The 27263-nt window shown below is 40.9% G+C and overlaps 1 protein-coding gene across 1 annotated transcript in view; it reads right to left on the reverse strand.

Moving 5' to 3' along the window:
• The window catches only part of ZDHHC20 (zinc finger DHHC-type palmitoyltransferase 20), a 39279-nt gene extending 16202 nt beyond the window's left edge, over nucleotides 1-23077 (reverse strand). The window contains exons 1-3 of the mRNA XM_054381565.1: nucleotides 22960-23077; nucleotides 4694-4720; nucleotides 847-941 (exon numbers count right to left, since the gene is read on the reverse strand). Coding sequence (XP_054237540.1) covers nucleotides 847-941; nucleotides 4694-4720; nucleotides 22960-23077 — 240 coding nt within the window. The remainder of the gene's footprint in view (nucleotides 1-846; nucleotides 942-4693; nucleotides 4721-22959) is intronic.
• Between the last annotated feature and the right edge of the window lie 4186 nt (nucleotides 23078-27263).

Below are 27263 nucleotides of genomic sequence, written 5' to 3' on the forward strand. Positions count from 1 at the left end.
ATTCTGCAGCTTTAAGATACAGATCTCTAAGCCATAACTAAGCACTGCAGAGCAGTATTTGCTTTTCCTTAGAAGGTTTTAACTTCTTTCAAAAACGTTTAAGGTTGACATTAGCACTGAAAATCAGACTTGCCAAAAATAGAATATAAATTCAACTCCCATAAAGCAACCACAGCTTCAAGCAGTTCAGCCAATTTAAAAGCTTTATAAAACCAAGGAAAGGAAGTATTTTAAATTTGGTGGCAGTATTTAATCCTTAAAATACGCAAATCTTAAAGAGAAAACAAGGTAACCCATCTCAGGCTTATTGCAATTAATACCATTATTATTCAAACCAAAACTTTTTACAGCCATTGCACATTCTTTCACCATTATACAAAGGTTCTTTATGCACTCACTTCTCAACTGCCCCTAAACCTTTGACTTAACTCAGTGGTTCAGTGCTCCAGATTATGAGTGTACATTATGTTACTATTTTTCTTATCCAAACAAAGGTCAAAACTGACTAAAATGGAAATAGAAAGATGTTGTCATAGTACTTGATTTACATTTTTTAAAAAAATACAAGTTTCAAGCCAACTACTTCAGAGCAAAGCACTGTACATGACTGCCGAAGCTGTGATGAATTAAATGCACATTTCCTGTAAGGAAATGTCATTGCACAAAATATACAGTATTTTAAGAGTAACTTCATCATTTTCATTCATGATGCACTGTCATGCGGTTCTATTTTAGATAATGAGAAGGGAAAGGTGAATCACGCAGTACTGCTAACAAATTTCATCACTGAAAACAGTTCAGCTATTTATAAAAAAGGCACTGACATTTTTCTAGTGTTATATTTACCTCATTAGATGGGGATGCAGGAGATGTGAAAATTGTCTTCCAATAGGACCACACAAACATGAAAAATGACAGATGAAAAACCACAAGGTAGACAACTGCAATAAAATACAAATAAGAGTTTGGTGAATATAGCTGAAAATAACAAGGAAAAAGAAAAACAACAATGACCTGATAAAATTATATTCTACCCTTTTCCCTGGGTAGACCTGGCACTCTAGGAATACTCACTTAAAAAAAATATAGTAAAAAAATAAGAAATCAACAAATGTGATGGCTACAGCTCCTCAAGGATATAATACAGTTTTAGGTATGATGCCAAAAGAGACTTTGAAGGAAAAAACCAGACAAACAAAAACCCCTCTCAGAACAGACTATAGCTTCACCTGTGGCACATGACTGACTTTCTTTTGGATAAAGAAGACGTTACGATTCCATTCTAGATTCTACTAAAGTATTTGCTAACTGATATACAGAATTCAATTTAATTTCTATTTCTAATAGAAACAGCATGGTATTGTGTCATTGTAGAAGGCACTGGTCATCAATGACAGTAAAAACCAGGACTGCACTCCCAAGATGAGAGCCAGATGCAAGTTAAAAACCATCTGGTTATCTTCTTTCACATCATCAAAGTAATACAATCTGGAAGACTCCTGCTGTTACGGTCACAGTGGCAGCAAAATGTAGGTGGCCTTAGTAGGGAGCTCAATCAATATATGAGTGGGTCTGTATGATACGATTGCCTTAAGGAACAGAGACCCTGAGCTTATGACCCTGAAGCTTTTTCAAATCTTGTTTCCTTTAGCAGTTTCTTTAACCATTTGTCCAAGAGGAAACAGATGAGTCGTGCCAGAACAGCAAATCTTAGAAAAGAAGTCATGCTAAATATTTACTTTATCTTCACTTATATTATCTTCAGTTCCAGGAATAAGGATATTTGATCTACTTTCCTGTCCACATAAAGAGAGCCCTTTAAGAATCTGTATGGCATGCTTTATTGATGGCAGGGAACTTCCAACAGCTCAGAAAATGCTTGTGCACCGCCAAAGATGGGGTCGTAATTTAACATTTTTCAGAATTTTAACTATTTGTTGCAGTAAAAAAAGTTAAAAATCCCAACACTGTATTTGAGCTTTCTTCAGAGAATTATTCTTTTTACCCTTTCTTCTGACTCCTCCAACCTTACTGATTTGGCAAATTTTCTGCCATGGAGCTGACTGAAAATGCAAGCAGCAAAACCTTTTTCTAAAGCGATCCTAAAATAGCCTTGATGATAGAGTAGATCTTGTGTACGATTGTACTAGGCACTGCATAATTAGAAATAATATTTTATTAAAAACATACTGTACACATTAAAACATAATGTGGTTAAGCAATTAAAGCATATGAAAACAGTTTGGAAAAAAGAGGAGAAATGGACACAAAATTCGAGTGGAATCAGCTGCACAGATCAGAGCTCTGGGGAAGAACAGAGAGAGAGGAGTTGAATAGAAGGAAAGAGGAAATGAGATACAGAGAAGGGCAGGGCACAGCAAAACTAACTTACACAGTAATCCATTCCATCCATAAAAATAAACCACAGAATTAAGATTATTTTGAAAGATTATTATTAGTGCTCACATAATACTTTATACAGCAGAACCTCAAAGTCTTGTCACAGGCTGTAAATGCCCCAACAGCACACAGAGTAACAGGCACTAAGATTGGTTGCAGCAGGGGTACAATTCTGTGTCAGTGCTACCAGTATTTACTGGAAAGAGGCTGCTGTTAAAGTGTTAAAGATTCAGAGTTGACTTTATTCCCCTATCCCAGTGGATACAAATCTAGACAAGATTATGAAAGTACAGTTAGCCTTCATGAGGTGAAGAAATCACCACTAATTTAATCCAAATTGTAATTAAGTACTGGAGTAAAAGGATTTGAATACAGTACATTGAAAGATGGGGTGAAATGCATTTGCTAAGATGTGCATTATTGATTTACATAGCAACACTACTGGTACTTTTGGTCTGTTGAGTCTTCTGATGTTTTTTCCTGACTCTTGCGAGTTAGCTTCTAAGAACTTTCTAAAACTTATGACAGCTTTCATTTCAAATGAAACAAAACAAATAGAAAAAGACCTCACATCTCATTTGAAGATCAACTTCTATGATAAAGAAATTAGTGTACAGAGGATACCTATGACATGCTTTAGAATTGAAGGTGCAAGAAGTGTGCAGGTGACAGCTATTAAAAGCCTAACAGTTAGGTTCCAAGAATTACTGTCAGTCTCATTAATTAATCAAGATTTTTATTTTTTGGTAGATTTAAGAGCACCTGCTTCAGACTATGCACATCGACATCATTGCTCTGCCAGGTTTCCTTGATTGGGATATGGAACTTCCCTTTCCTGAATAAACTAGAAAGTAAAGCTTATTCATGTACAGATCAACAGTAAAGCACAGCATCCTTCAGCAGAATATTGTGAAGTTGAGGTGAAGCACAGCTGTGTAATGAAATGTAAAAATACAGACTAAGACACAGGTCCCATCTTGAATGGCTTATAGTTTATTTTGGAGATTTTCCCACTCTCTCACCTCTTCATTAGAATATGAAAGAGGACAGATGTCATCAAGTTCCTTCTCTTCACAGTGTTCTCCTGGATGTTCCCCATCAGGAAGAAAACTGCTATATTAATTTAAAATTCTGTGCTCTTTTACAAAAACATTCAAAGAGATGAGAGCCTCTTACCAGTGGTCTCACTCTGAAGAGAGCCCTCTGTGGACAGTGAAAATGTAAATCTATGCTTAGTCTACCACTCATGTGCTCCTATAATATGAAATGAACTCCCAAACAAATATCCTATCAATAATCTGTATATCTACAGGGGAAAAAAATCACTATAAAATACACTTGTATTTTGAACTTGTGGACTTGCATCATACTTTAGATTAGTTTTTGAAGTGGATGAGCAAGTGATTGTCATTGGGTGATGCCCAATGACAGGACAAGGGGCAATGGGTGGAAGTTGAGGCATAGGAAGTTCCATTTAAACATGAAGAAAAATTTTTCACTGTGAGGGTGACGGAACACTGGAACAGGCTGCCCAGGGAGGTTGTGGAGTTTCCTTCTGTGGAGATATTCAAAACCTGCCTGGATGTGACCTACTCTAGGTGATCCTGCTCTGGTTGGACTAGATGATCTTTTGAGGTCCCTTCCAACCCCTAACATTCTTTGATTCTGTAATGCTGGACGTTTTTTGGTCAGTTTGTATCTCTAAATATTACCCACTGTGGCATATATGTGCCCAAGTTAATACAAAGACTTAAGCAAAGTTTGTTAAAAAAAAAGCCTTAACTACGTGACCTGGAAAAAATTCTAACATGCAACCACCTTTGAAACAGTCGTGTTTTGCACAGTTCTAACCAGTCATAAAAAACAGAGTTCTGATGAATTTGGTAAGCTGTTTGGAAAATAGCAAGCTGCAGAACAATTCTTCCTCTTCTAGGAGTCTTTCAAGTCACAGGGTGAGTTTGGGCATAAACAGAAAATTGACTTGCGAATCTGCTGTGATTCTTTCTCTCTTTTCGTTTTTCTGCTCTTAGAGGGCTGGTATTCACTTAAAAATACTTGCAAACCCAAATCATAGTTGTGTTACTCACAGGTCTTGTTAATTATCCCAAACTCGTGGAACTAGAAGCTAAGCAGACTCAATCTCACAATATTTACCTTTTTTCTTAGCACTGATCTACTCACTAAATCTAGCTTACACAAAAGAGTGTATTTAAATTCTATGTCCATTAAGATGTATGCAACAAAACTATTCACATCTTTAAATAAACAAAACAAACAAATAAAATAAAATTACCTTTTTCTGCAGTTGAAGAAATAGTAACTGGAAGAGAAAAAAAAAAGATACAGTAAGTAAATCTGTATTGGGTCAAATGTTTGGCTAGAAGTGAGACATATGAGATGGCTGACTTGTTCAAAATTGTACTTCAGGTTTTAGTAGAGCCTCTCTACCCTATTCTGGGGTAAAACAGGAGTTAGTATTCCTCCTGCCAGTCCTTGAAGCTTGGTGAGTCAGTGGAAGAGATTAAGAGATCCAGTTCCCTGTACTAACCAAGCAAGCACACTCCTTTTCACATTCATTAGATCACAATGTAAGCATGTTCTGCTTCAGATATGCACCTACCAATGTTTTCAGAGACAATAACTAAGCCAATAGATGCAACATTGGAAAGCAGAAAATTAAATACGTTCTTAGAGAGGTCCCTGTGAAACTATTACATGTAACCTACTTCCTTCTCTTGGCTTTTTCTACTACTTCTCTCTTCCCGTCACACACTATTTTCCATTCCACCCCCACCCCCCCCGCCCAACCTGAATGCTGCAGGTATAATTCTACAGGTAAAAACTTCCCCACTTCCTTCTTTACTACAGCCTCATCTCCTTTAAACTCGACAGCAAATTCTATTGTTCAAATCTACTTTTGTATACTGCCTGACTAGTTGTAGTACATCCTCCTGCCCTCAGTCTTCTTCAAAACCTTCAGCTTCATTCATCAGTTCAGGTTAAGACACTGAACAGAGAGCTGCTGTACTTACTGGGTTACTTTGTTCATACCACTTCTCTTACTGGATCTCTTCCTCAGACACTGAATTCCTGAAATTCAGTGAGGAAAGGATCTTTTCTCGAATCTTTGTCTTATACAGCAAATTTAAGCTTCTGGTCATCAGCATGAGCAAAAGGTTACCAGAACACACCCTCTCCTCTCTCTCAGCTCTGACATTTCCACAGTCATTAGTCTTTGTGCCAGTTCAAAAGAGCTTTTTCTCAATGCACGCTATGGAGTGTTTAATGCAGAGTTTGCATTGCAGACTTTCTTCTGAAAGGTTACTTTGGTCACAGAGGTGGCATGCATGCCACTTAACTGCAGATGTCAATAGGAAAAGGGTCTGTGACTATATTATGCAGCCATTCCCCTTTTTATAGCTAATATAAGACATAATGAGGTGATTCCTCGATGTATAGATGACCTCTTTTTGTTTAGGTATGTGGTTTTGGTTGGGTGGAGGGTTTTTCTGTGAACTTTTTTCCTTCCTCTCTTCCCTCTTCCTTAAAATATCTGCTCAGCACCCTCTATCTGTCCATAGGAGCTTCTATGAAGTTAATGGAAAAGTTTCAGTTCCTTCCACCCACAGAAAGAAGAAATTCCCATTTAGATTAGAACAAGATTGTCTTCAAACTAAAGGAGACCATATCCTAAAGAACAGTTGAATTTGACATTACTTGCACATATTTGCACATCTTTCTCCCAAGTTTCTGTCTGAAACACAGACACAATCCACACAGAAAAACAGACCCTGAAGGATATGATTACCTGCAAATTATGCAGGTAAATATAACAGGTCCAGCTGTGTCATGACACAACTGGACCTGTTCTTATACTTACCCGCAGTCTCAGCATTACCCCACTGCATGGTGGAAGTGGCATTATTTGCTTGAAATTTTACCAATGCTTTATATCTCCAGTTAAAAAGGTTTCAACACAAGGAGAAGATAAAATCATTAAAAAGGTGAAAATTGAAACATTTGCTGAATAGAGCTGTTTGCTCAACTTAAAAAATAAGTACTAAAAGTACTTTAGATACTAAAGCTTTGTCTTTGGCTCCTTGTATATCTTAAATAAACATCTCTGCAGACAGATGGACAAACAAGTATTTCCCTAGAGAGGAAACATAAAAAAGTTCTTAATTCTCCTCTTATGGGATGGGCAAACATTGCCATCTAAAACAGGATAGGAAATTTGTTGTAAGCAGTTCTCACTAAAGTACTTCACAATCTGCAGCCTCATTTCTACTCTGGGCAGAAAACAAAATTGTGAGCCAAATTTGATGTCTGAAGACTCAAAATAATGAACAGTCTTTACATGTAGAAAAAGAAGTTAAGATTACGTTACCTGCGTGACTTCATCAAAAAGATCCCTAACTAAACTTCAGAAAAAAAAATAATTAAAGCTTCATGCTCCAGGAAGGTATTTTTCTCTTTTTTACCTAGGTCCCTTAGGTCAGAATGCAGTTATTGGACTGTGCAGAATAATTTTACTTTACTGGTAAGCTCCTGCAGTTTGAGGTAAAAAACAACACTGCAACACTTGTAATTTTCATCCTGTCTTCTCATTCTCAAATAAACTAAAAAAAAAACAAATGCTAATTTTCTTCTGCTTCAGAAGTTTACACAATTAAGTGTTTCTGTCTCTTTCACTGCTGTTATTCTCATTGTGAGACAGGTTATATGAACAGCAATTCTACTGCTTGTCCAAATTCATTCAGCAAATGGCAAATCAACAGCTTTACAGGATCTTTACACCACAAAGAGAAGCCCTCTTTAAGTTAATATTTAATCTTCACATTAAACAGACTCTTAAGTATTTGCCGGGCTAGCAATGTCATGAGCAGTTTTATACCATGAAGAAATAAATTCTAGCTTTTGAACTGTGGTTCAGGAAAAATTCCCCCACAGAACATCCCTTGTGGCCCATCATCCCTGGGCCGTAGTTTAAATTAACAGGCTTAGCCCTTGATTACTTTTCTCTTGTACTGCCAAGTAGTTAGATACTACCATCAGCTTCCACTAAATTAATAACATCTTCGCTTCAATAATTTCTAAATTACTGGTTCTTGTTTATAGGGTGGGAGGAGGGAAAAAACAGTGTTGCCTTTTTGCTTATTGATATTGTTTTGAACAAAATATGCACTGCTTGTGATTTATATGTTAATCTTGGGATGCAACAGTACTATGCACTAGATTAGATGCATCAGCACAAGTTACTGCCTTAGGTATTCCAGTCAACACAAACCTGCCCAAATTTCAGAAATGTAAGCACTGTGAAACAGCTGTTCATTTGACGATTTAAAAATATATCCCCAGACTATTGCTCATCTACAAAAGGAAAATTAAGAGCAAAAATTTTCACTATAGCCTCATTATTTCAAAGAATTCAGCATCCATTCAGCTCAGTGTTACAGTACTGAGCAAGTTGAACAAAGTGAAGGAGCTCTGTCTGACTGCAATGCAGAGCTTTACTTTGGCTACTTCGGAGTTTCCAAAATCATCCTAAGAAAGAAGCTCAGCAAAGCCTGCCTGTGAAGTGAGGTAAATAGGTCTGCACTGAACTTCATGCTGTTGCCACTTGTCCAGGGACATATAGGCCAAACATGCTTTGCCAACCAGTCCTGCACCACTGAGTAGCTTACACACTGGACCTTCCAATACTTTGGGGTCATTGAACCATGAAGCACATAAAACTTATTATGTGGTCTCACTCCAAAATACACAATACAGTATTTTATGAGGCTGGATTCAAATGTACTTTAACTTTGTCAGCTTAGAGGGCTTTTTCCTCAAAATGGAGTGAAAAGAAGTTGTCTTAGTTTTGATTTAGACATCTAGCATCGCCCCTGGCAGCAAAGACACTTTTTTCTTCATGACCACAGTTGTTTGTTACACCTCTTTCTAGACACTGTTCCTTACATTGTTGACTGTTATCTTTTCATCTCACCTCTGTCACAAGAATGAAAGAGACGGATGCCTAAAGATTATCACAGGAAACAATCCTGCAGACATAGGGACATCATTAGCTGTATAACAAATGGGACTGGGGGGAAAATGTCATTTGTTGGAAACATTCTTCCTGGAGTATGAACTGACAGAGGTGCAAATTTCAGAAAGCTTTGAGAATTTTTTAAGCGGCTTCAAGGAAATCTCCCAGAACATCTTGTTTCAAGTTTATTTTCAGCATTGCTATGAAGTGCTCAAGCATCTTCCAAATCACTGCACAACAGGAAAAATCCCAAATCTTTCTATTGTGAGGCAAAAAAGTTTTTGCCAAGACCTTGCAAGAGGCATTCTATAAGACGGCACATTTGCTTTCAACTTTGGAAGAGAAAAAAGCTACCACTCTACAAAACCAACACACACCACACCTCCCTATTCATCTAAAAGTCATATTCCAAACAAAGCCAGGTACGCTCCTTGCAGAGCAAGAAATTCCATTGCAACTAAGGTAGAAGTATATGAAAAGAACTGATCTTGATACTGATGTGCTATGTTGATTTCCTTCTGTTCCCTCCCATGATAGCTCCTAGCAGGAGTCATACATTGGATACTATAGTTTTTCCATGAATCTCAAGAGTAACGTTGACAGTTTGGCTGACATTCCTCATGGGCGGGAAGAAAGAACAATAATTGTGAAATTGCAGCCATTCACCACTTATATAGCCTTAGCTTTTCTCAGGTTTCAGGGAAAAGCGTTAAAAAGTATATATACCTACACACACACATATTTCTAGAAGTTACCAGTAGTGAAATTCAGCAGAAACTTCCAACAGGCACTATATCTGCAAACGTAAGCACCACTGACATTATCCACAGTCTTTCATCTCTTCAGATAATGGCATTTAATTCTCATTTGCAAATGCAGACATTAATTACTCAAAAGAATATGGCAGAAACATTACTTACTGACACAAGTGGGCCAGATGAGTGAACTTCCTTGAGCAAATACTCATTTGACTTCTGCTATGCTGCAGCACCAGAGCATGAAGACCTTAGCACCTCTCCACTGTTCTCTAAAAGCCTTAATTCTGTGAACTTTCCACACTGAGCTATTTCTTATTTCCTGACTGGCAGGCACCCACTAGGTGCTTTTCTTCCTAAGCAGCAGGGAGTTGTTTTTAGACAAATGACTCAAGACGACTGAGTTGACAGCATCACGTAGCCAAAAGCCAACGCAGGAAGATCCTGCCAGGTCCCTGCCAAAAGGCTATGGGGGCCCAGGAACTGCACAACCCACTTGCCACCATTTGGAATGAATGTTTGCTGCAGAAATTGATCCATACAAACCTAGAATTGTTTTATCTTCATATGGTGCTAAACTGATGTATTTTTTTAACTCCAGGTTGCCAGAAATAGGACATAGGCTTCCCCTTCATGCACTGCTGGTTAACTCAGAAAGCAAGGTTTTATAGAATGGTGAGCAGGAGAGGTAGCTTGACAAGCCTTCGTGTTGTGCTGGGATGAAAAGCAAGCATCCCCACACTGTGTGCCCCAGTGGTAGTACTGCCTAGGGCTGGTCTGTAGTGTGGGTGCACCATTGGCCAGGTCCAACACAGTGCTTGATTCAGAGATGTGACCTGTGGAGGACAGGTCCTGCTGCAGGGGTGCATGAAGTTACCCCTCTTAACCATCTGCACACTCCCCCCCTATGGCAGATAAAGGGCAAAACCAAGCACTTGCCTTCCTAAACACTTCAGATCAGGTTTGAGCTACCAAGGAAGCAAATTTGAGTGACCACAAACAGCAGGGAATTGCAGTGATGAAGGGTGAATGGCAGTGAATGACCTCTTGCTGTCCTGGGTTACATGCAATCTGTTATAAAAGGGAAAAGAAACCCTCCCAGGATCACCAAGACCTTAAACCAGCACTGTCATTTCCACAAGCACATGAGCTAGAGGCCAAACTCCTCACAAACACTGTGCACAGCAACATCACTTGAGTGAGCTACTTTGCGACTTCAAGTGATCACAATGTGATGCCTTAAAAGGCACTACAGGGAGGGGGAGGGGAGGGAGAAATCTGGGGTGGAAGAAGAAAACTGCAGCCAGGGAAAAGACAACTTGCAACATGGATGCTGTATTCTTTATGGCCACCAGATTTTCTGTTTGTCACTGCCATGTCACTGTAGCAATCTACAGGATTCAAAGAAACATTATCACAGGGACCAGGTAAAATGAATTAATATTTCAAATAAGGCACTTCACACTTTCACACTGCAGTGTAGAACTTTTCTGTTATTTGTTACCAGCCATTGTGAGGATTTGTTTTATGGTTAAAACAATACTAACACAATTCTTTCAAAAAAAACTAAGTAATTTAGAGCACCCAGAGGCTTTCTGCACAGAAAACATTCTCTTATCACAGTAATAATGGAGTCTTTTATTAAGCCAAGGTCTTTTCACCCTCAGTGCAGTGAGTACATGCGTAAGTACAAACAGGGCTACAGCAGAAATTAACATAATCAGTGCAGGATACTCCTTGGGTACTGAGCTACATTTAGTAAAGCTATGACAACTGGAGATATTTCTGCCATATATTCTGAGAACAGTAAATTCTCTGCCACCACTTCCACAGGTCTGGCACACAGCAACAAAAGTAGCTGACTTTTAGAATTCCCAAAATCCTACAGATGCTTTCTTACTTCTGCCTCTACGTAATATTCTTGAAAATTACACCAAAGGTTTCCTAACTACTTTCTCACCAAGGGCATCTGTGTGTTTTTAATTATTTCAAACCCCAAAGTTACACTTGCTTAGCATGCAGGATCAAGCGTTGCTAGGTCTTAACATACAGTCCCACCCTTGAGACCACACTGAGAACCATAATGTATTAAGAAATGTATCAGTCTAAACAACTAAAGGCTTCTTCTGTATATGAAGCTAGCATTCAAATGCAGCAATATATCAGGTTTGTTGTCCCTGAAAAGCCCTATTCTCTGAGAAGCTCTACTCACTTTCAATTTACCATAATTGCCCAAATTTTCTTCAGCTATTTAATCACTATTGCTGCTACTCATTCTATTAACATTTCAATGGATTTTAAACCCAAGCTTTACTTCTACAGATTTTCCTTGGCTGCTTACACTAATTATTAGACTTTGTTCATTTAGCTCTTGCCCCAAAATTCTAGCCTCATTACAATAATAGCTTTATCACTCAGTCTGGAAGTGCTGCATTTCTAGTATTGTTTCTACTATTGCCTTTAAACTATCAGACACAGCCAAAAGAAAGCCTGGTTTCTTCTGGAAGGACAGAGAGCGCTCTTACTTGCACAAGTCAGTGAGCTGTGTTCCCTCTGGCACATTGGGGAATAGAAAAGAAGAGCATTAGCAGAAAGGCATGAAAACTCAGAAGCATCTGAGTGGAGGTAGCCTGTGTCCACACCATTAATTAATTACATTTACATTTGAAGGAGGCGTATTTACCCTCAGCCTGGCCAGATCAAGCTCATAGTAACACTACACGCCAGCGTCTGGATATGTGAAAGGGCTTTTTGTGTTAGAAGCAACTCCAGTGGTTCTGTAGTTAAGACACTTCTAGGACACTTGCAGGAGGTAGAAAAGACAAACAGGATAATCAGCTTGTGTTGACAGAGTCCTAGTATCAAATGTTGTATGGAGTTGTCTTATACACCCTGCACAAGACTGGATGTTCTGAAGGTAATACTAGAAACCATCAATATATTTAAAAACCAAAACACCCCCACCAAAAAACCCAACAATACAAAATTCATTCCTGTAACAGAATTTTTCAGGTAATTAAGAAATTACCAGGGTTTTTTTTGCCTTCCCCTCCCCACCCAACACTAATTCCTGGTTGTGACTGTCAAACAATCCCTGCCTTGAATATTAAGGTCAAAGCTGAGTGTCTTATGGCTCAGGGTGCTACTAGTAAATCCATTTACTTCTGCTCTAGACAGACAAATACAGATTGTCAGTCTTTACTTAGGTATTCCACACAGCTGTGAGGTATGACAGCAGGAGAGCAGGGGCACCAGTTTTTGGAGAACAAAAACTCCAGACAGCTGCTGGACCTGCAGACATGAACCATCACCCAGTGGTAAGAACTGTCAGAAGACTGTAGGGATTTGCCTTGTTAATCAGGCACCCTTCTTGCATTTGGCCTTGCACTCTTCCAAAATCAGTTGTCCCCTTACTTACTGGCTCCGCTTGCAACAAGTGTTTCCTCAAATATTAGGATAAAATCCCCTTGCAAAACTCTGTGGATAAAAATCTCCCTGTAAATCTCATTACAAAGTATTAGGCACTCTTTTCTCAGAGAAGGATTTCACTGCTGCTAAGTTCATCAGGTAATGGGAGAAATCAAACTGCCCAGGAAGCTGACCTCCTCTCAGGCAGTAGGTCACTGGCTTCCTCAAATGAAGCTTTAAGTTAAAATTTTTGATTAAATTTGTTAGTTTTGATTGGTATTTGGCACATGAGATTAAACTCGGAACTACCTATGATGAGAAGAGCTAATTTTCTGCTAGTGACACATTAAGAACATAGCAGTCAGAAAGATAATTTACATGAATAAGATAATAGCAAGCTTTGGAATAGAGCCCTTTGAGGAAGTTTTGTTTTGACAAAATGTCTATTAGTAATTCCCCACCATTAAGCTTTCGCACAACTATCTTCAACATACTGGTATTGTAATATTAATAAATATTTTTTATTTTCATTATTAAAATACTCATGGATTAAGAACGATTCAAAGACATCTCATGGTGATTTACTGAACCTGCCCATATAGGGCTTGTCAAGCTTGTTGACAACAAATGTTGCCATCTTTTGATCCTGGAGGCTTTGCTCCTTGCTCTTTTTGCAGAACAAAATGTCACTCATTAAAGCTTGAACTAAAATATCCAGGGACAAACCTTGACCATAGCTAAAGATACTTCCTTCATTTTGCAAAAAGGAAAAAATAACCAGTGACTCCCTAGGAACATAACAAAAGGTCCAGGTGCTGCAGAGGGGAAAAAACATAAGGGGTAACAGGACAGAAAGTTTTGACTAGAGGACAATATCAGAAGGTCATGTTCTTCTCACACTGGGTCCCATTTAAACACCATCTGCTACTATCCACTACTATCACTTAGGAACATGAAAGGCGACAGCACAAAGACTGCTCGAGCTACCAGAGGCAAACATATTGAAGAGCACAGCATATCCACCCATACAGCTCTCATTCAGTAGACACTGGTTCCAGTAAAGAAGTAAAATGCTCAGAGTTCACCTGCCTGCTTACAGTTCACCACGTATTCTTGGAAAACATTAACTCAGAACTTTGTAAAAAGGTCAGCTGAAATACTACAAATCCTAAGGCAGTATGTGCCAAGGGAAGAAACAGTGCTGTCTACTATACCTTGGAGATGTGTCAGGGCTGCCCTGGGAAAGCACTGGGTGTAGCACTATAGGACCAGCAAAAAATGAGTAAGAGTTTGATGCATGCATGACACCTACTAAGAGAATTAACTTCCGCTGTCATCTTCCTAGGATACGGTGTGTCATAATGCAGTTGCTGGAACAGCTACATTTGCAGGTAAAGTAGTGGAGTGTGGCACACTGGTGGAAAATAGTATTTGTCAAGAACAAGAAATTACTGCTACTGGTAAGTCAGGAACCACATTACATTTTTATCAGGAAAGTGATTACTTCTAAATACCTGAAGATTATGTGCAAAGTGACCCAGACCCTTAAACCTGCTGCCTCACTGCCTCCTGATCAGGAGGTACAGCCACTCCAAAAAACTCCAAAAGCTTTGCAGCAAGAGAGCACTGTCACACAGTAGGAGGCTGTCACAAAATCAGGCAGTCCAGGCATGGCAGTATAGCTCCTGATACCCTGTGTGTGCCTAACGGCTCGCACAGAATCATTCCTGCTCACAGACAGATGCCTATTTCCCTCCTAACTGCTCCTTGGTAAAAAGGTTTTTCCATGTGGCTTTCTGAAAGTGTGGGAAGTAGGGTGAAACACAGGATACTTGCAAGTCTGAGAACATCAACAGAAAAAAGCCATACAAAAGAGAAAATGACTGAATCTAATGCTCAGTGGTCTTGAAGCTCCCCTTTGTCTAAATTATGAATTATTAAAAAAGTTCAAGCCTACCCTCTGCGCCAGTCGCTGTTTTAGCTTTATCTCCGCAGCTATCTGCCCAACAACACAGAGAGTAATATCTCTGTATGCAATTACTAGGTTAAACTCAAGCCTTTAAAAATACTACTATTTAAAAAACCCCAAACAAATGAACACAAAATTTAAGGAGCACTGGATTAAACTGATACACAAATGAAATGTCTCCATGGAAATCCTATACACAGCCTGCATCCTTTTTTACAGTATCCATTAAAAAAAAACACCCAAACTAAACCAAACCAAACCCAAAAAGCCCTGCAAAACTTTCCCTCCATGTTAGTTACATAGTACTTTTCAAAACAGAAAAAAACCCACATTTTGTTGCTTTGGGTTCCATTTCAATTTACATCTCTGTTTTTTGTTTGTTTGGGTTTTTTCAATCCAAACTTGACAAACCTAAAAGCAATGACTACTTGTCACAAAAATTGGTATAGTAAGAGGTTCTCTGCATGCAGCTCCTGGGATGCATCAAGAAGGGTGTGTCCAGCAGGTCTAGGGAAGTTCTTCTACCTCTCTACTCCGCCCTGGTGAGACCACACTTGGAATACTGTGTCCAGTTTTGGGCTCCCCAGTTCATGAAAGAGAGAACTGCTGGAGAGAATCCAACGGAGAGCTACGAGTATGATTAGGGGACTTGAGCATCTCCCCTATGAAGAGAGACTGAGATCCCTGGGGCTGTTTAGTCTTGAGAAGAGAAGACTGAGAGGAGATCTCATCAATGTCTATAAATATCTGAGGGGTGGGTGTCAAGTGGAGGGGGCCAGGCTGTTTTCAGTGGTTCACAGTGATAAGACAAGGAACAATGGGTTCAAACTTGAATATAGAAGATTTCACCTCAACAAGAAGAGAAACTTCTCTACAGGGAAGGTGATGGAGCACTTGAACAGGCTGTCCAGGGGGGTTGTGGAGTCTTTCAAAACCCACCAGATGCATTCCTGTGCGGACTACCCTAAGTGATTCTGCTTTGGCAGGGGGGTTGGAACCGATAATCTCTTGAGGTCCCTTGCAGCCTCTGATATACTGTGATGATATGACAAGGCAGTAGCTGACGTACTTAATAAAAGTTCTAAGACTACCACACATGACTGCAAACCAGCTCATAAAATAACTATTTAGGTCTCTTCAAACAAATCGTGTCTGCTCCTCTCAAGGGTACTTAGATTTAATCCAAATAAAATTTAATGTAAATCCTCCCAAATAGCTGCCTTTTTTTTTTTTAAGCCTATCTCTCTGCTTAGCACTTCACAAACACATATCAAGATACACAACTAAAATACTACATACAAAACCTCCCTGAACAAACCTCCCTCAACCTCTCTAAATCATAGATGTGAGGGATGGAGCCATTTTAATCATAAGACAATGCTGCACCATATATAGCATCAGAGAGAGTGCTGCAGAAACTGCAAAGGGAAAGCATGGTGTTCTCGTGATCCAGTTCTCTTCCACAATCTCCTAAGAAAATTTTAATAGTCAGAAAGGAACATGAATAAGGAACAGATGAGCCATTGATCTTAAAAAAAAAAAAAAAAAAGGAAAAGTAGAGGCTTAAACACTGTGCAGAGGAGGAACTTGATTTTTAGCACAGATAAGACAAAACAGACAAAGGTTATAGGGGACGTACTGCACTGTGGATGGGGCTAAAACAATCACAGTTTTTCCTCTTGACTCATCCCACAGAAAACAATTTAGTGACAGTGGAAGGAGGTCAGAGTGGGGAAGTGGCTAAAAGAATAAATGAATTTGTTGCAGTCTCATTCTCCCTTCTACCCCTGATTCACCTTGGTGGAGATCCATCTTATACAAAAAAGTGGCCTATGGCTACTTCACAAATGCTATTATTACACTTCATACATACTAACGAGAGAAAAAGAGATACTCTTGTCTTGTTACAGGTAGAATAGGGACCAAGTGGAGAGAGTTAATGATTGAGTTGAAAACTCCATAAAAGCTGCCTCAGGAAACTCAGGAATCCATAGCTTATAACACTTGCAAGGAAAGTACATGTTAAACCAGCATAAATTCTTACCAGTTGTAGGAGACCATTCAACAAAGAGTTGGCTAAACACTGGTGTATTGAATGGGTGAAAAAAATGAACATCATGAAGCCTCAGCATTTCCAAGCACAATTTTAGACAGACAACTGGAATTTCTCCCACTCCCATTTTCCATCACAGGCAGTCTCGAGTTGCAAAGTAAAAGCAGGTACAGTGCCATCTAATTGTTTCACCTGCTGCAGGTGTACAAGAACTCACCTCAGATATCTGTCTATGTAACATTGTAAATTCTTTGATTATGGACAGTGTGTCTACATTAACCCACAAAAATAGGAGCTGCTGGAGAACAAAGTTTAAATTACTTAATATTCAGTAGACAGCAGAACCTGAAGTTCCCAGTCTGCAGAGGGTCAATGACCTCAAAATTATGTCTACTGAAAACATACACTTGAAATTCCGGTCCTTTTATCCACAGCTTCTTGTAGGAATGCTAGTCTACTAAGTGATGAAGCAACATAAACCCCCTGATTAAAAATGAAAGTGACTTTTTAGTTTATTCTTCTTACTCTAAAGGCATGCCGAAAGCTCCTACTGTTTTTACCAGAGAAAAAATTGAGAGAAGTTATTTTTCATAATCTTAAATATTCATACTATCCAAGACCTTTCAAACCAAGAACAAAAGCATTATAGTCCACATCTAAAAGGTGATCAGGAAGTGCTGCAGCAAAGAGCGATCACAGCTACAACAAAAGAGTAGCACCACAAGCAGAGTTGTGCTTTGGCTCAGACACTTACTCAGCAACCTGCTTTCCTTAAGCCTTTTGCCTCCCCTATTTCAAAACCATCATGCCTGCAGACCAGTTTCAGCCAAGCTGTGAAGCTCAGTGGAGATCTCACACCTCTGACACCAAGAACATGTCAGTAAGTTTCACCATTGTTGGATGGGTAGAAGAGACAAGCCCACCCTCCCTGTCAGGAAACAGATGTTACGAACTTAGGAGCTCATTTTCAGCTTGGCCCACTGGCAAGTTAAGCAACACCAAATCGGCCACTACACTTCTTTTTGACCAAATGGTAACTAGGAATCAAAGAAAGATGCCAGCTACTGCAGAACTGTTAGGAACGGTTTAGCAGATACAGGGGAGAACTGGCATTAGAGGGCTAGGGTGGGCATAGCAGGTAAAGGGAAGAGGGAATCCTACTGGCAGAAGAGTAGGAAGGGCAGATAGAAGGTAACTCCACAGGAAACCAGGCTGACTAATTCTGTTGCTCTTGGAACAATTTTTTTTCTGTTGCTGTTGGAACAATTTTTTTTTTCTAAGGGCACACGTGCCATTAGAAACTGATATAACTAATACAGTGAGAAGCACCCTCTATGAAGATAACCTTTCTACTCAATATGAGCATCTAATTTTTCAACACATCTGTATCCAGATTGAGCACTGCAACCTATTTATAATAATAGGAAAGGTTCTCATTTAAGATCGTAATATGCATGCTTGAACTGAGAGACTACAACACAACTAAGTGCATCCAAAGCTGTTCAGTGTCTTTATTCTGAAATTCAAGAGAGGCACATAAATATAGTTAACTGTTACTAATTATTTAATCTGTTTAATTTACTATTCCTTTTCTTGAAAGGTTAACTGTATTTTCCTATGGGAATGGTTTGTGCATGCTTAACATGCAAAAGTTGCACTTCAGTGCTGATACTTCAGCTTTTTCTGTAGTCACAAGTTACTGACACACTGCTGTTAACATCACCCTGCTGTTGCTCGATAGCTACTGCATTAGCATTTTCAGTAGAGATTTCTTCTGGAGGAGGCAGATGGAATTACCTTCTCTCTGTTTATGCCAACAGACTCTTCAAATGGGAGCATTACAACATATCACCATGTGCTTCTCATGTGGACTGTGCATTGGGGAAATCAGAGCTATCTTCCTCCTGACAAGAGCAACTGCAGTCTCCTGGAACATCAAGGATTTCAGTTTGTGCCATCAACATGAAATTATGAATTCTAAATTACAAACTGTTTTGTTTGTCAGGTTTTTAGACATATGAGATATTACAATGTATTAAAACTTCCAAACCTTTCTGAAAGTAGATGTTATAGAAAAAACACACAACTAACTACTCCTGTAGCTTTCAAAATCACATTTCCCTATACTTTCAACAGTTTGAGTCATGAAAACACTCATATAGATACAAGAATAGTAAACCCATAAAATAAACAATTTTTCTTACATCTCTTGGCCCAGGAGAAGAGCCAGGACTGTGCTTTTCAGAACATATAGTTCTAAAGAAGTAAAGCTATAAAAGATACAGTAAAGCTATAGAAGTGAAATGTTAACTTGAACAAAATTTTAAATTCTTTAGTTTTTAATTTTCAAATAAAACCAACCAATAAACCTTAGCTATCATCTGCAGATGACTCAACCAAAGTTAACTTCTTTCTCTTTTTCCACAGTGCAGACTTCATGACCAAATTCTGATAGCATTTTAGCCAAAGGGTTGCCTGTGGGAAAGCAGGCTGGCTTCACCTATCAACTGGTACTATATGTGTCAACTACTACTACATGTGGACTTGAGGATCTTAAAGGTCTTTTCCAACCAAAACAGTGTCTTCTGAACACTGTCTGGATTGCAGCCCATTACCTACAAAAGTGGTTGGGATAGGTAATGACACAAGTCAGCAGTAACTGAAAATGAACCATGAGAGAACAGCTACACTCCTTCTGAGCTTCTGAGGGATGTGGTAAGCAGACACAATCAGTCCAATTCACTACCAATATAATACAGCCATTGTTTACAAAAGCAATGTTAAAAGCAAAACATGTTTTGATAACAAGAAAGAACACATGAAGTGGTTTTAAACAAATGAAAAGCATTTTTACAATATCCCTTATGTATTTCTCTATTCTTTCTTGCAAAGAGAGCTCTGGGTGAATTAAGTGTGAAAAGAAGAAATAATCTGGTAAGAAAGTGTTCATTCATGTTTTTCTACTTTAAAACATTTAAAATCTGAATGAGGGTTTGCCTTGAGTCTTCTGCAGTTCCTTCAGCTACACACATTCACAGAATTTTTCCATTCTGCTGACAGTCCCTCAACTTCTATGCAGTTGCTGAGAAAGGGCTGTTTTTGCTTTTCCAATCAGCTTACTAGATGATTTACCTGATGGATCACAACTACACACCAATAATGGTCTAAATAAGCCAGTGTTCACCAGCATACAACAGCAATGCTTTAGAGAGGTACAAGGATGCTGGAAGTTTCCATGGGAGGAAACCAATAAATTAGCTCATGAATCTCCTCTTATCTTATCCATACCAGTCTTCTTCAGTGTTTTCAGCCAGTATGTAAGTTATATAATACATGGTTATAGAAGAGGGACAACCAAGTAAATACATACTAGCAGTGAATTACAGAGTAAGACTGAGTTCATCAAACATCAAAAGGAAGTCATTGAGCAATATGTGAGCACCTCAACAGAGGAGGGTGAAGCAAGCAACAGAGAGGCGAAACTGAAAGGAAAAGAATGATGTGACGAAAGAAGCAGCCCGAATTTTACCATCTTCTACTTAGACTATTAGGAGTCTTTCATGATGCTACATTAAGCTTGATTTCCACTAACTAAATGTGATTTCTTGTAATACACGAGCAGGGACTACAAGGAGAAGAAAAACACCACCAACAACACAAGAAGAAACAGTTGGTGGAATGAAGGTTTTCTCCCTGTTTCCTTGTTAGGTTTAAAATTTAACATTAATCTTTAACAATAACCTTTTAAAAAACACTTGTGTCTGTGGGCTTTCAACTTTGCTTTTCCCCTCAGCAATTACTTGAAATTTTCTATTGTGTCTCCTTTTTTTCCTAAAGTTTCCCTTTCTCCATCTGTCTTTACTTTAGCTGCATATTGTACCCTTTACAAAAGCCACACAAATGCAACAAGCCACATGCCTTGCTTCTGCACCCACCACACGAACATCTGCAGAGACCAGCATCACCTCATTCATTAGCCAAGCACTAAGGGCACATCTTTGCTCTTTGTCATAGTACATAGAGCAGCAGTTCTCGAACCAAAATAAAACACAAGGAGCACTGAGAGAAAGTAAATGTACCTGCCAAGAGAAACAGAAAACCCTGTGTTCCTTTGTATGCTGGTTTGAATTCAGATGCAGTTTAAAAGCACACAAAAATTAAATTAAAAAATCATCACCAAAACCCCCGAAACACAAACCTCCTGTCCTCTCCCCTGATAAGATGACCTTTTATCAAGAATGCAAACAAAATTCATTATGATAAACCAACCAAGGAACCCCAAATCCAAAATGCACAACAGAAAACAAACAAAAAATTCACAGAAAAAGAAAATCCTTGGGCACCAAGTATGATTTAGACAGGTAACAGCTATAAAGTTCAGTGGCAGCAATAAAAATCAGCAATTTTCTTATTAAATTACCACTTTTTCTTAATAGTCTATATGTTAAGAATAAAACAGATGGACAAGTAAAAAGCATCAGGTATCTAGAAACCAGATTTATAGATGCGAGAGTGCTTGCATAATAGGAGCCAACTCTTTGAATAATTTTCACACAAATGAAACCCTAATGGATCCAGAAGGGCTCTCTGAAGCTCCTCTATGCCTGTGAAGGAGAAATTATCCACCTGCACCCATCCTTAACCTACTCTGTGATCAAAACACAGAGTTGGGACTTAGGAGGTCAAGGTTCTGTTCCCCGTTCAGCCAGAGATCACCTCTGCAGCCCTGGGCAAGTCTGTCAATCTCTGAGTGTTTGTTCTTTGTGCAAGAGAAGAAATGCATAGTACCGTTTGTCATACCAGATTGTAATGGGCACAGTAAACCTTCACATCACACCTGTGAGTCTGTAACATCATGCAGCCCCTTTTGGGACTACCATAACTACCCATGCCCCAGACCTCCAGTACTATAGATTGTCTAAAATTTGTTTATAGTTTTCCCAGAAAACCAGTACTATTTACTCACACAACTAAACCATATTAATCTGAAAAGTTCAGACACACTAACACACCTGAAATCCCCTGTCAACATTTCATGAAGTATCTTAAAAGTGTTATTTTACAATTGCTACTATTTTAAGTCTGAAAAAATTTTTGCCTGTGATTTATGTTCCAGTCTACAAACGTAAAGCTGACACAAAAGGCTGTGAAATACCATGGGTATTCAGGAAACTTATTAAGCCCCTAAATCCTGTAGAAAAAAAGTAACATTATTTGTAATGAAAGGATATCTTTACAAGTTTGCCCAGATACAAAATACATGCAAGCCTTTTATTTCTAGCTACAGATATCAAAGCATGTATTTTATGCAATTAGCAAGGAACACAAGGACCTACAGACAGGTAGACCTATATGTAACTTAAAATAGTCCTCTGTACTTTTGATTGATTTTTTTTTTTTTCATTTCAGCTTCTTTACTTAAACATGCCAAGTGCACAGTAACACGTTCCTTAGTTTTCCTATGCTGCTTCCAAGTTTTACCACGTCGGACAAATACAGCACATCACTGTGCCGCTGCGTTTACCGTGCCCAGAGAAAGCCAGCATCTGCCTGAACTGAAATTTCCACCTGAAGACAGAAAAGGGTAAATACCATCCTGACCGACACTGCCTGCAGGTCAGATTTACATAACGCAGATCCCTCGGCCCAGAAAGTCTTGACGCGGCCTGACAAAAATCCCATAAGCCCTAAATCCTTCCCCCTGCCCGCTGAAGTGCGATGTTTTCAGACACTGTACACTTCAATGACACCGGGCTTCTTAATTAGAAGCGGGAGGGAAGAGGGGAGAGATATAAATACACACCAAAGATAGCCAAGATGTTATTTGACACACCAGGAAGGCAGATTACCAACAAAAAACAGAGAGGGGAAACTTCTCCCTGGGAGGCATGAGGGGCACTGACCACACAAGGGCTCCGGCAGCCCCTTCGGGGTCTCCGTCCTGGCACGGCTCCCTGAGGAGTTCGTGCTCTTCACCGCCTCCTTGAGGGACCTGACTCCAAGCGAAGCGTCTGGCCACCCTCTTCCCCATTCTCGTCCCTCGCTTCTCCACAGGCGGTCCGGGTCGGAACCCCACCGTCGTGAGGCGCTTGAGGGCGGACTCCCACCGACCTCAGCTGCGGCCCCGGGAGAGCGACTGAGGCGATGGGACAACAGGTAAACACGGCAGCGGAGGGAGCGCTTGAGAAGGGATCTCCTCTTGCCCGCCTGAAAGAAAGCCTGAGGCGGGCAAAGGGAAAGGAAACCCCGCCAGGGCGCAGGAGAGAAGGCAGACGCGGAGGACGCGGGTGGTGAGGGGTCCTCCTCCCACACCCAGCGCTCACGACTCTCCCCATAGACTCACACACACACAGCTCCACCACGTAGGCGTAGTAGGACCAGGCCACGACCAGGGCGATGAAGGCCACGGGCACCCAGGCCAACACCCTCTGGCAACACTTGAGGACGTGGGACGGCGCCATCTTCCCTGCCGGGCCACCGCAGGAGGCATCAGCGCCGGCGCTGCAACGGGCGGCGTCGACTGCAGCTACGGCCGCCGCTGCGGAGCCGGTCCCGGGCGGGCGGGCGGGCAGGCAGGCCGGCCCTGGGCGGGCCGCAGTGGGCGGGAGAGGGGCGGCTCAGGGGCGGCCCCGGCGTTCGCCACCGCCTCCTTTCCGCGGCACCGAAACACCTCGGCGTCCCGCCGCCCTCCGCTGCCTCTTGCCACCGCCCCTCGCCCTCTGCCGGGCGGGAGGCGAGAGGGTTACTCTCACATAGGAGCAGTCATGGAATTTGCACTGGTATGGCTGTTTATGAGCGGAATCCTGCACAGTCATAAACCTCAGCGCTTCTCTTTTGAGGTCCCGACCCTGCGGGCGGATCGGTATCGGGAACAGAGGCGCCAGGACGGGTGCAGGCATCCGTACCCGGAGCCCTGGCGGGCTGCTACCTCCTCCTGCTCACCAAGTCCATACACTTGCGGGGTTCAAACAGCTTTTTGGATGCGGCAAAGAATGATTCTTTAGAAATACCTTACTGTGCTGTTTTCTGAACTTCAGTTAATGCCTGACAGCTGCCGGCAGCACCACGACCTTCCCGAAAGGCATCGCCACATGCGCTGCTTTGCGGGGAGGATCCTCTTGAACGTGGGTGTTTTTAATTCTCGACATTTACAGCATTACTGTCGGTAGGACCTCCGGGTTGGAACGGCCCGTGGGGTGACAAAATCCCTATGTCTCCTTAAAACCAGACGGGTCTTGTGCCGGGTGCTCTTGTCCCTGTTCCCGCCCGCGGCGGCTCCCGCGGGGCTCTGGTGCCACCTAGTGGCGACGGGCAGGCGCGGCCGCCTGGGGCCGGGCCGAACCTTTTCTGCGATGCCGGGAGCCGCTGGAGAGGTGAAATCCACAGAACGCAGGGCAGGGATCCTCTGATCTTCATTCTGCTTGTTAAAGATGTAAAAGCAGGCAACAACTGCTGGCATGAGCTTTCTCTCCGGTTCTTAAGGGAATTTTAACATGTTGCTTCAAGACAGTGTGAACAGTTTTAAATGCTTGGTGTCCAAGTAATGAAGTAATTTCTAATAGTCCTTTTAAATTTTGTCTTTAAAGGGATGTGAAATGAGCAAAAGTGGAACAAGTAGGGTTTTTCGGGGTGGTTGTTTCTTTCCCTCCACCCCCCTTCCTCTCTTTTTTTTTTTTTTTTTTTTTTTTTTATTGGAGCATAATATGGGTCACTTAAAGAGCTTGCATGGAGCCTGCATAGTACGTTTGCAATCAAAGTAATACTAGAGGCATGCAGTCATATCAGCCTGGATAAGCTGAGGATATCCAGACAAAGCCAGGTATTAATCCTGTAATATATGGAATGAAATAGAGAACGGCAGAAATATGGAATGAAATGTAGAATGTAGGAAATTAATTATTCTGGAACACAGAGTGTGCCTCTTCAGTACTGCTTGCCTGGCAAAACTTGCCTGCCTTTCAAACATTATGGAAACAATACAGAAGGTATGAGCACATCTGACATTTAACAATTCTAAATTGATTTGATATTGAAATGCTCTCAGCTAAATTCAACAAGATGTGGAGGGTTGTGTGTGTGTGGAGGATCGAATCTTGAATTTCATATAAAGTAGTTCAGTAACAAACTTGGGATGGTTATCTGATGTAATGACCACAATAACCATGTAGGAGAATCAGAAGTGGTATGTAGCAAAAGGGACAGCTGGCCTTACATATAATGCTTCCAAAGTGTTCCACTGAACAGTATCTCTGGCTTTTTACTGTAGCAAGCACAACTACTGGCAACTGAAGCACTGAACTAGTGGTTAGATGCTTTTTGTAACAAGTTAGTTTCTTTTTCATGGGTAATACAGCAGAAAGTCTTGTGTCAGGAGGACCCGAGAGAAGTGGTGATTTTTTTTTCCTGGAAGTGGGATAGCCTGGAACACAAGCCCTATGAGGAGAGTCTGAGGGAGGTGGGGTTGTTTAGTCTGGAGAAAAGGAGGCTCAGGAGTCACCTTATTGCTCTCCTCAACTACCTGAAGGGAGTTTGTATCCAGGTGGGGGTCGGTCTTCCAACCTGGTTGATTCTATGAGTCTATGATCTTCAATGATGGGATGGTGTCCTGGAGACATGGAAGGGGAGGCATGAACAGTGGGATATAAAACCTTGCATTAGTCTACTGAAAGTCTTTGGTACAGGGCTGTGGAAGCCTGATTTACAAGGGGAATGTGTGCATATAGTAAGTCTACCCAGCCACTGTTGGAAGTAAACAACTTCACAGCATGTATGATGTGCACCACCCACTGAAGCCTGTGGAGAACCATGGGTATCACCATGGGAAGGAGGCGGAACAGGAACTTCAGTGAGGTATTTGGTAACACTGAGGGTTATATGAATGTTGTTTGACTGCTAGTGGTGGTATGGGAGAATAATGCAAGTGGAGTGTTTGTTTGGGAGGAGTTGGGTGCAAGGATGGTACAAGGGCAATGAACCATTGGGGCCAGAAATAGAAAAAATGGGGAAAGGTAAGGACGGAGGAAGATCTTCAGACAGTAGGAGTGTGAACACCTGCACATGGCAGGGATACTGACCTGCAACCCAGCAGAACAACAGGGGGAAACCCCTTTGCACAGCCCTGCTGGACTCCCCATCATCTCTCTGTCCAAAGGATTTGGTGTGAAAGGGTGGAATGAGGGGTAGACTTGTACCCCTATAGTCATCAGTGGAGAGGCAAGCAAGAGAAGGCTCTAAACCAGTATTGAGTGCTGTAATCTGCAAGATTTAAGAATGATAATTTGGAGTTGTGTTAATTACTGCATTAATTTCTTAGTAGTGTACTCAGGGAATAAACATTGTCTTCTACAACCTGCTATCTAAAGGGAAGAGTGCTGGGCTTTGGAAGTGAAGCAACAAAGAGCTTTGACCAAGTGTGTGCTGTGTGTGGCTGGCTGCTACTGTGCACTGATCTTCCTCTCATCCCTGCTCCCACCAATTTTCATAACAAAATCCCATTACTTCACAGTAAGCACGATTCCTAACATGAAGACTAAGAACCACAGCTGTGAATAAAAACTGGCTTAACTAGCAAATGATTCACGGTGCTAGGGAAGACATGAGGTGATCCCTGTTTTTGCTCATGCTGACTCCAGCTTCCCAAGCAGGGGTATTAACAGGGCTGTGTCTGTCTTGACAAGATCCTCTTTTAGCTCACGTCAGTACTGAGCTCCAGGAACAGCCACAACGGGTGGCTGGGAAGGATTCTGATCCCAGTAAATCTGGAATCAGTGACATGGCTGGTATTTCTGTTCAGGGTTAGATGAACACCTTGGGTAGGACAGAAAGACAGTGACAGCTGAATTAACCTAGCACAGGCAAGATGATTTTGGACCAGCTATTTCCCAGTAATGTTTCTATGCAATGTTTCCATACTGACAGGAACTAAAGTGAAATGGAATTAAACAAGGACAATGTCAAGGTTGTGAGGTGGCAGAGAGGGACTGATTATCCACCCCCAGACAGTCCATTCCATTGAGGAGTTACACTGCAGAAAGAGCCCCTTGGCACAGCTGGCCACTTCTCAAAGCCATCTAGGACATCTCTGCAAGAACCTTTTGAGAAGAAACCAGGCTCTTGAATAGAAACCAAGTGGGATGTAAGGAAGCTCTGCCAGAAATCACCAAGTACCTGTTTGGCTTCAAATGGCTACAGTGCTGCTCATGCAAACTCTGCTGCCTCAGATGTGGCAAGAGACGAGTAATGACACTTGGGAGAAGACTCTTGGAAGCTGAACAGTAACTGAGAATGCCATGTTGTGGAAAGGGCTGCTCACCTCATTGCATCTGATTCCATAACTGTCAAATAGAAAAAGAAAAAGAAAAGGTGTCCTGTGTCCATTTTCCCATCTCACACCTCCATTTCTGGTTGCCCACCTACTATAGCCACAGAAAGAACTGCATGAGAGAAGTGCAACATTTCCCCTCGCAGACTCAGCATCGCTTAGGGTCTATTGCACAATCTTCCTGGTCTATTTGCAAATAAACAGGTTGGCATGAACAGCAGGCAAAATTTTCTGCACTATCACCCTTTTAAACTTTTCCTCCTTTTTTTTTAATTAAAATTACCAACATTTACTGTGCTTTTAGGAAAAGTGTCTTACAGCAAGAC

The sequence above is a fragment of the Indicator indicator genome, chromosome 1 (assembly GCF_027791375.1).
Source record: "Indicator indicator isolate 239-I01 chromosome 1, UM_Iind_1.1, whole genome shotgun sequence".
NCBI lineage: Eukaryota > Metazoa > Chordata > Aves > Piciformes > Indicatoridae > Indicator > Indicator indicator.